Source organism: Elephantulus edwardii, unplaced genomic scaffold, assembly GCF_000299155.1.
Source record: "Elephantulus edwardii isolate Elephantulus edwardi_28Jun2011 unplaced genomic scaffold, EleEdw1.0 scaffold00239, whole genome shotgun sequence".
Lineage (NCBI taxonomy): Eukaryota > Metazoa > Chordata > Mammalia > Macroscelidea > Macroscelididae > Elephantulus > Elephantulus edwardii.
In genome coordinates, this window is record NW_006399989.1 from 1,638,630 (window position 1) to 1,648,930 (window position 10,301).

Here is a 10,301-nt window from a genome sequence, read left to right on the forward strand (position 1 = left end):
GCTCACCCACGGCTCTTCTGGGAGGATCTAAATTGTTGAAGCGTCCTCCTTTGTTTCCAGCTGGGAGCTAGGGCCTGTCAGTCCTGTCAGCCATGAGGACCTGATGTGGGCCACTTTGGCCAAGTGTCCTTCAGAGCCACACTTAAAGCAAGTGAGTGGGAGCTTCCTCTCTACTCCCTTGCCTATCTGTGGCTCTCGTCCGTGACACTGTCTACTAAAGTGGCCCAGCTTTCCACAGTGGAAACAATTCTGACCTCCTTTATTACCTTTGGGTGACACTGTATATGAGTAAGACTTCCTTTTTGTGACACAGGCCCTAAACTGGCAGCAATAGCTGCCCCAATAATTTTGGCCATTCTCTGGTCTTTTCTCTTCCCTCTAGATCCCAGTTGTTAAAAGAGGGAAAAATTTAAACAAATGCATAACAAATAATTTTGAACATTATAATCTTTTAAGCGTACGGCTAGAAGTATTGACAATATCATTTCCAGTCCAGAGATATATGTTGCAATGAAGTACCTATTTTCCATAAATGGTTTTGGTAAGAGGAATGTTGTAAATGTGTATACATTTCCACTGTTCCTCCTCCATGCCATGATATAGTGTTATTAAACATAGCCACATTTTTTAGAAAAGGAAATGTTTAATATATCAAGAAAGTTAACTTTTTAACAAGTAAACTTTGTTTCTGCTTACCAATGTGTCTGTGTCTAAGAAGCATTCAACTAGGAATTGCTCAGAATGTTGTGTTTATAGTAAATCAGGGGGAAAGACATGAAATGATACAGTGGTACGAACTTGGATAAATGCCATGGATGAGTTGAGAAAGGCTTCCTTGATGTGGTATTTGACATTATTTATTGACACTAAGTCTTAAAAAGCATTAACAATTTTTAGCAAATCTCAGTTTGGATGCTCAACTTTTCATCAGAAATAAATTGATGTGTATTTTGATTTTGTAAAATACAATTGGAAAAAATTCACACACCCAAGTTGTTCTTAGTACATCTAAAAGTTTTACAGTGTCTGAGTAAAGTAACAACTTTTCAATTTAAATAAAAAGTTTTGTTCCTGAGGTACAGTAGCCAGATTTCACATGTTTAGTCATAGCCATTAAAGGCTTGATCAAATTCAAATTTTGTTTTGGTCATGGCTGCGTTATAGGTGGTAGGTTACTTCCATCTGGTTGTGACTTTTTTGGGTTATAAAATTATGATCTAAGTTTTAAATTTGTTTTTTATTCATTATAATACTGTATATAGGGGGGAAAGGCTTCTCATCAATTGTTTATTCTTAGGTGTAGTTTGTGTAAACTGGAAAAAAGTACTCAAACTCATTGCTTTTGAGTCAGAATCTATTCATAGCTGACCCACCAGTGGATTTTTGAGGTGATAAATCACATGAGAAGAGATTGCCTCTCTTTCCTCTTTGAAGCCACTTGTGGATTTGAACCTCTAAAGAGATGCACAGTTTGGGTTAGTGCAACTCCCTACTCCCTGCAGGGATTATTACCAGAGCTCCCTGTAGTTTGTGTAGAAAAGGCAAAATAGGAGTTTTGATTTTTTTTCCCTTTATTTACCAATTTCTAAAATAATGCATTGGCTCCTTGGTGGTCTTTAATTTGGTCCACTGAATTATTTTCATATCATTATGCTTTCATGGATATAAACATGTTTGGTATGTTTTAATCTGTTGTTAGCCTTTTTTGTGCTCATGTTTGCCTTATTTTTGACCACTGCTAATTTATTTGTCTTTTGAGTCACTTTGGTACAACATTTGTAGGCGCCAATATCTTCCTTGCTTTCTGATAAACTGAAGTAGCTCAGACTCATCCTCTGGATATTTATTGTCTCAGATCTACTTAGCTGTTTAACCCAACAGTTCTGGTTTCTTCTAGTGAGATTGCTTCTTGACTGCCGCCTGAATTGGTGATGATTTTGGTCAGTTTTATGAAAACTTTTTGATAGACTACACTAAAAAATAATTTCTTTTTAAAAGAAAATGTATCATGAGTTTATAGTGATACTTTTGATTGAAATTACAGTTTTCAGTTTAACATCACTGATGTTATGTTTTAGTCTCCATTTTTTCTTCCTGAAAATCTTGGTTTCTAGCAACATATTTTTTTTTACTGTTAACAGTTTTTGGATTATTTGTATAAAAAATTTTTTTTAAATAAATTTTTATTTTGTACTGGTTTACTTAAAAAAGTTCGTATACATTGTTTTTTACACCAGCTCTTTCCCATTTCCTTTACCCACCTCTGCCTCCACCCATCAAATTGTGCAACCCTCTGCCATTCCTCACCCCTCTGTTCTTACCCCCTACCTTGGATCCTCATATCCGTTTTACTAATTTTCTATTTCTACAATGATGGCCATTTACAGTATTTGTCCTTATGGGACAGAGTTAGTTTACTTAGCATAATGCTCTCCAGTCCCTCCCATGTTAGGTAATAATTTACAAAATCATTGCTCCTGCATGCTGCATACAATTCCATTGAGTGAATGTACCATAATTTCTCAATCCATTCTGTTTTTGTTGTGCATTTGGGCTGTTTCCATGTTCTTGATATGGTGAATAACGCTGCTATGAACATTGGTGTACAAGTCTCTGTGCCTCATTTCTAATTTTCTCAGGATATATTCCAAGCAGTGGAATCGCTGGGTCATATGGAATTTCTATGTTCAGCTTTTTAAAGAAATGCCAATTGCCTTCCAGAGTGGTTGTACCATTTTACAATCCCACCAACAGTGTATGAGAGTTCCTATCTCTCTATGTCCTCTCAAAAATATGGAATGCTTCATGAATTTATTTGCACGCCATTCTTGCACAGGGGCCATGCTAATCTTCTATTTATTGTTCTAGTTTTAGTACATATGCTGTTGAAGTGAGCACTCTTATGTTATAGTTTGAAAACCACAATGAGCTACCATAACCAATTGCTGTCAAATTGATGTCACAGTCTGTGGTAACACCATGTATGTAGAATAGAACTTAGAGTGGTTAATTTTCAGAAGTATATCACCAAGATTTCTGACATGCCTCCAGGCACCACCCAAGAGCTATCATATGGCCAGCAATTTTACTGCTACAGATTTATTTTAAAAATGTAAAAGCAGGAAGTCAAAAGATTTATTTTAAAAATGTAAAAGCAGGAAGTCAAAAGAATCAGACTGGTGTTCATTGTAATAGCCACAATGTAGAAACAACCCATGTGCCCATCATAGGAGTGGAAAAAAAAATGAGGTGAATATTATTCAGCCATAAAAACAAATGAAATTTTAATACATGCCAAACATGGATGAACCTTCAAAACTTTATTCTGAGTGAAAATAGACACAAGAAGGTACTTATCCCATTTGTATGAAATACCTAAAAGAGGCTAATGCACAGAGACCAAAATGGATACCAAGAGGAGGAAGGAAGGAGTTACTATTTAAGATTTATAGTTTCTGTTAAGTGTGATAAATTTGGAAATTGAGAATGATGTTGATTATACAACATGGTGAATGTAATAATTATCACTGAATCATATTACTATAAATTTTATCTTAAAATTTACTGATTTGATTTTTGAATCCTGATTAAGTATTTCTTTGGGGTTATCTTTTTCTCTAAATTTTATTATTGTTGAAAATATACAAAGCAAAATATATACCAATTTAAAAATGTCTACGTGTACAATTTAAAAACATTGAGTATATTTTTTGAGTTGGACAACCATTCTTAACATTCCTTTTCTGAGTTGTTCCTCTCTTAATATAAATTCACTATTCCTTAAGATTCCTATCTTATGAGTTGCTATTGTCAGGTTACTCCCAGTTGAAGTTCTTTTTGACATTCTAATAACTGTTTGGACATGTACATTTCTATGTTGTAAAGTAAGTTTAAATATTTTTTTAGAATATAACCAATTTGGCATGTGCTTAAGTTTCTTTTTGCAATTTTTAGGAATTTAGTATTTCTATTGGAGGTTTTCCCCCCATTGAAAATTTTCAAAGTTGCATTTATAATACAGTGAATGCCATTTACCTTTCACTTTAAATTCACCATTGACTATTTTACTACATTTGTTTTGTCTCTTGTATCTTGTCTTCTTTCCTCCCATGCACCCCAGTTCTTTCACCTGTGTGTGCAGGCCTTTTGTTTTGTTTTACTTATTCAGCCACTTAAAGGACGTTTTAAAGATCTCATAATCAACCTTAAGTATTTCAGCATGCTAAGAACAAGGAATTCTGTATAACCACAATTTCTTACGAAATCCAATGAAACTATGTTGTCCATATAAAATTTCCCTAGTTACAGAAGTGTTTTCTATACTTGTTTTTAAACTATGGCAAGCTCTGGTGGCACCTGCTGGCAAGAAGCTGCAGAGGTGAGCGGTTCAAATCCACCAGATGCTCTGCTGGAGAAGGAAGAACAATCTCCTTCTGTACCAGTCAGATCTGATTTGATGGTATACAGAAAAAAAAAATTGAAAAAAAAAATCTAAACTGTGATTCAATCTAGATTCATGTGTTGCTTTTGGTAGTTGGTCTTTTCTATTTCTTTTAATCTAGCATCATCCTCTCTTTTTTTTTCTGTGACATTAGCCTAAAGATTCCATGTGAGTTGTCATTGAATGTTCCACATTATGATTATGTTGATTTCCTTACAGGATTTTTTTAACTTGTTCTTCTAAGTACTATACCATAACTTCTTCTAACTACTGTAGATGATAATAAATTTGATCTAGTTTGGAGGCTTGATAGATTTAGGTCAAGTATTTTGGAGTAAGCATTTTGTATTATATACTGATGTATGGTACTTCATATTGCACCATTCTGGGAAGTACAATATCAGTGATGTTAAGTTTGATTCCTTAGTAAAGGTGTTCATTGTCAGCTCTTTTAATTCTAATCTGTATTTTTACCTTTGCATTTGATATTTCTTAGAGTGATTCTTTTGTATCCCATGAATATCCTAATAGTGTTCCCCACAAATTTTTTGCCCAGTCTTTTTCACATTTTTATTTCCTTTCATAATCACGTAATATTTTCGCATGATTCTAAAACTAACAGCATAAAAACAGGATACCGGAAGACAAGTCTGCTTTCCATCCCTGTCTCCTTAACCTTACTTGTTGCCCCCTTCCTCTGTAGCTGCTTTAAATTATTCTTTTTTTATTGCATTCCTTTGAAAATACAAATGTATTCATATTCCTGTCACTCTTTTCTTAGATAAAAAAAAAAGCATACCATTGTGCTTTCATTTAAAAATATATTCTCATCGTCAGTAAGGTTAATCCTTATCTGTTCCTCCTTTTGGAGAACAGAGAACATGATTGGAGCACGCATGATTCGTGATTAACATCTCCGCTTGAATAGAACTCGCAACATCCTGTTTGCTCCTGTCTAATTTCCTCGGGGGGCGGGCGGGGGATATATATTTTTTTCCTGACAGCTACTACACTGTAACAGTATATAGAAATATAGAAATCTATAGATGGATTTTTCTAAAATATCAAATCATGCCCTTCCTGTATTTGAAACTATTCAGGAATAATTCCCTTGCCTCTCTCAGGATAATGTCCATACTCTAACAAGGTCCTTCCTTTTTGTTGCATCCCAGCCTCACTTTTTCCTCTGCCCTCACTGAACAATGTACATAAGCATGGTATCTCTCACATATGCACACACACAATTGCCATATCAGATTATTATCAATTTCTTGAATGAATCATGAGGAAAATACCTGATCTATAAATATAATTTTTCCTTCTATCTAGAACACCATTAATCCTATGGATATTAGGTTGGAAATTTCCTGCAGGTCTTTCCTGTCTCCTTAGCATCTTACTGATTTTCTTACTTGCTGACCCAGGATTTTCTGCTTATGTTTGTTTTAGTATTCATATAGTATTCTGATTGCTTATTTATTTACATTTCTTTGCTCGACTCCTGAGCTGTGAGTATGAAAACTGTGGCTCACAGGATATGAGGAGGCCCAGTGCCTAGCCCTTAGTATGCATTTATATTTAGTAAATATTATTAGCTAAAAGTGACAGAAAGGCGCAGGCCCAGGCATATATATACAATATCCATAGACCTAAAACCAAATTCCAGTGGAATTTGCTCAATTATAGGGGTCTGAGCAGAAAAGATGAGTTGTCTCTTGAGCAGTTTATGTAAGAGCTTCCAGGCCACCCTAGAATGGTACTGACTTATGGCCTGGGCTGAGAGCCAGAGAGATATACCACTTCCTGAGAGACAGAAATATTGGCAATGCTTGGGGGAAAGATTAGAGATAAGAAAGCAATGTCACCTTGTAATTTCTAGGGATGATGGGAATGGGAATGACTGCTATAGGTAGGACATTTCTGGGGGCCTGGAATCTGCCCCAGGCTTTTCTTAATGTTGCTGAATCTGGGCCTTTTAGGATGCCCAGGCTGAGGAGGAGATCAAACAGGAAATGAACACCCTACAGCAGAAGCTGAATGAGCAGCAAAGTGTACTCCAGCGCATTGCTGCTCCCAATATGAAGGCTATGGAAAAGCTGGAAAGTGTCCGAGATAAGTTCCAGGAGACCTCAGATGGTAAGATTCCCCTTTCTTTTTGGGCCTGTGAGATGAGGAAGGGAGACTGATCTTGTACATTTCAATAATTCTCATTTTCACATTCTTTCTTATTTAAAACTCCCAAGAGCCTTGAATAGTAAGAGTCATCACGCCTGTTTTGTAGAGTGGCAAACTACTCTGATTCAGAGGGAAAATGAAGTGTAGTTTAAAGAGAGGTCCATGGTTATGCAGCTCTAAGCACATATTTCTTACTGTTCACTATAAGATTGGTCCACTGAATACAGAGTCTGTGGTACCCTTCCCAGGTATTTCTGTCCCTCTCTAAGATGTACCTACAGTGCAAATTGTGATTTGCAGATTATTCTTACCTTTGTCTTTCCCAGCCCTTTCTGAGCTAGGGTATTGAGGGATGGACCATCTGTCTTTCCTTTGTGACAGAGTTTGAGGCAGCCCGAAAGCGAGCCAAGAAGGCCAAGCAAGCATTTGAACAGATCAAGAAGGAGCGCTTTGACCGCTTTAATGCTTGTTTTGAATCTGTAGCCACCAACATTGATGAGATCTATAAGGCCTTGTCACGCAATAGCAGTGCCCAGGTATGCTGAAGCCCCTTACTCAACTAAGTTCTACCTTTCTTCAGTTGCCCTTCCCTCTAGACTTAGGCCCTCATTCTGGTCCGGGTCTAGTTCTAGATCTTGATCCATCTGCCTTTCCTCCTCAGGCATTCCTAGGTCCTGAGAATCCTGAGGAACCCTACTTGGATGGCATCAATTATAACTGTGTAGCCCCTGGCAAACGCTTCCGGCCTATGGACAACTTGTCTGGTGGGGAAAAAACAGTGGCAGCTCTGGCTCTGCTCTTTGCCATCCACAGGTAAGGCTGTTCTGGGAGCAGTTGGTTAAAAGACTGAGCTGAGACCACCAGAAGCTCTGGTGTGCAAGGATATGGAGAATTATTTGGCGGTAAAGATGTTCTGGTGGAATCTAATTACATCCCTGTTTCCCTACCAACTACATGGATCTATCTCCCCCATATACCCTTTTAGCATGTCCTTACTGGGTCCTACATATATTCAGTCCTACCACCAAACTTTTGTTTCAATGGTTTCTATCTAATAAAATTTTTCCACACAAATCTTGACTCCCTTTCAACTCTTTTCACACCTCCTTATTCTATTCCTGCCCTTGCTCTAAGAAGCTCTCCCTGATCTCCCACTCCTAGATGCCCAAATACTTGAGTTTGACCCATACAACTTAGTGCTTGATTACACAATATCATTTAACAACTGTTTATTTTTCTGGTATATTTTGGTACCCAAAGTGCTTTTATTTTTTTTTGTTTGTGGTTGTTAAAAATAGACATAGCAAAATCCACATACATCAAGTCAGCCATTTCTACAAATACAGTTCAGTGACATTGATTACTTTCTCTTGAGCCATTCTCACCTCCTTTTCTGAGTTGTTCCTCCTGTATTATAGACTCACTACTCCTTAAGGTTCCTTTCTTTATAGTTGCTTTTGTCAGTGATTACAGTGCTCAAGCAGCTAGCAATTTTTGAAGGTTACTCTATATCAGATCTTGTGGAGGGACTGGGGATAGTTCAGTCAGGCATGATCTCTGTCTTGGAGGATTTCAGAGTCTAGTGGAAACCAGGTGTGTAAGTGGACAGTATGCTTAAGGTAAGCACAGAGGAAAGACCCATAATTCAATTTGGACAAGTGTGTGAGCGGGCCAGGGAATGATTTCAAGAGCAAGGGATACGAAAGTCAAATAGAAATATGCCTATTATAGAAATATGCCTCCATTTAGAAGGCTTGCCTAAAATAGCAAGCATTCTAGATGGAGGGTACAACATGTATCAAGGCAGGAAGATAAGACAGCATGGTAGCTAGGAGAGGACTGGGCAGATTTCTACACAGTGTGGTCATTCTGGCTAGAAGCAAGGAGAACTTTTCCTCTCGAGTCAGCCTAGAAGTTCCCTGAAAGAATAATGTCTTCTAATTCTGCATGATCCTAGAGCACAAGACTGGGTTCATGAGAGGGCTATTTCCCTGACCTTTTAGGAACTCAGACACATTAGAACCTTGGTTTTTTAGTCTCTGAAGAAAGAGAGAGAGGAACTATCCTATTTGTTGGAATTTGGGGTTGTATCACCCTTCCTTTCCCACTTCAGTGTCAACTCACTGATTCCTTCTCAGCTACAAGCCAGCTCCCTTCTTTGTCCTGGATGAGATTGATGCTGCTCTGGATAACACCAACATTGGCAAGGTGAGTGCAAGAAAAGTGGGGATCTGACTTTTAGGGAGCATTTGCTGAACACACCTTAGCTATTCCTGCTGTCTGCTTGCTGTACCTTGCCTGGGAAGCTGAGCCTTGGCTCATGCTGTGGCCTCTTTTTCTCAGCCTCTATTTCCCTCACCCTCTACAAGTACCTCTCTCTGCTAGTCCCAGCTGAAAGGAGATGAACATTAGGCCCTGTTAAGTACCCAGTGGCCTCTCCCACAGGTGGCAAATTACATCAAGGAGCAGTCGACTTGCAACTTCCAGGCCATTGTCATCTCTCTTAAGGAAGAGTTCTACACCAAGGCTGAGAGCCTCATTGGTGTTTATCCTGAGGTAAGATTGGTCTGGCTCAGCAGCGAACCTCACTCCCTGGCTCACTTCCCAGGACAGGAAAAGAAAGACTGCGGTGGAAAATTAAGGGGAGTGGGGAACATGGAATGTAAGGAATTAGATTCTGATCAGCCATCTGGGTTTGTTGGAGCCCAGTCCTAGAGATTTAGCCAACCGATTTGGGCAGAGCCATTGCATTGAGGAAAGATGGAAAGACCAGGCAGTGGTAGCCAGAGAGTATAGAAAAGGAGAGGAGTTCAGAAGTAGGCATGGGGAAAAGGCATATGGGACCAAGCATATCCTCATTCACAGACCCATTGCCTGAGCTTTGGATAGGTATGGGGGAGAGGAGGGTTTATACCAGCATACCAGATCCTCCTTAATTTTCTCTTTTTCTTTTTCCTCCCTCTTCCATCAGCAAGGGGACTGTGTGATCAGCAAAGTCCTAACCTTCGACCTCACCAAGTACCCAGATGCCAATCCCAACCCCAATGAACAATAGTAGTAGTAGTTCTGTCTTCTCACCTTGTCTGGATCCCTGTGCTCTTCCTCTGCCACCCTCTGGCTGTTTGGCTCTATACCTTCTCCCTCCTCCTGTCCCTGTTGGCTTTAGTGTTATTAGGTGCCACTGAGTTGATGACAACTCATAGCAACTCAGTGAGGAAGAGATTTGAACCTTACCCTATCTTGCATCTTCACAATCTCTGCTGTATCTCATGACTATTTGTTGGATATGAATAATCATGGGAATTTAGGCATTGCTGTCAAGCTTGAAGAGCAGAGTCTGGACCACACATTCCTGAGAATCTGTAGGGAGTATCCTGGCCTCTGAATGGAGGTGCTGAGCTGAACTGAACTGACCCTGGACCATTTTGTACAACCTACTTCCTGCCCCTTCTCCCCATAACCCATAATTACAGACCCCTTGCCCACTATGTGTGTGGAGATATGTATGTATATGTACACATGTTTGCAAAATAATAAAGTTATTGAAAACCTGTTTTATAAGGAGCTTAGGCTGACATTAATTCCAAAATAACTTAGGATGACAGTATCTCATAGCTACACAAAAGTGCTTAGGAACTCAGGATTTTTAGACATTCACCTGAAATTGTCCTTTCTTTCCTTCATT

General features: G+C 38.6%; 1 protein-coding gene across 1 annotated transcript in view; it reads left to right on the forward strand.

The window, feature by feature from the left end:
* Positions 1 to 9,671, forward strand: part of SMC1A (structural maintenance of chromosomes 1A) — a 70,725-nt gene extending 61,054 nt beyond the window's left edge. The window contains exons 21-26 of the mRNA XM_006898887.1: positions 6,421 to 6,577; positions 6,998 to 7,152; positions 7,278 to 7,429; positions 8,755 to 8,824; positions 9,062 to 9,172; positions 9,588 to 9,671. Coding sequence (XP_006898949.1) covers positions 6,421 to 6,577; positions 6,998 to 7,152; positions 7,278 to 7,429; positions 8,755 to 8,824; positions 9,062 to 9,172; positions 9,588 to 9,671 — 729 coding nt within the window. The remainder of the gene's footprint in view (positions 1 to 6,420; positions 6,578 to 6,997; positions 7,153 to 7,277; positions 7,430 to 8,754; positions 8,825 to 9,061; positions 9,173 to 9,587) is intronic.
* Positions 9,672 to 10,301: the final 630 nt, after the last annotated feature.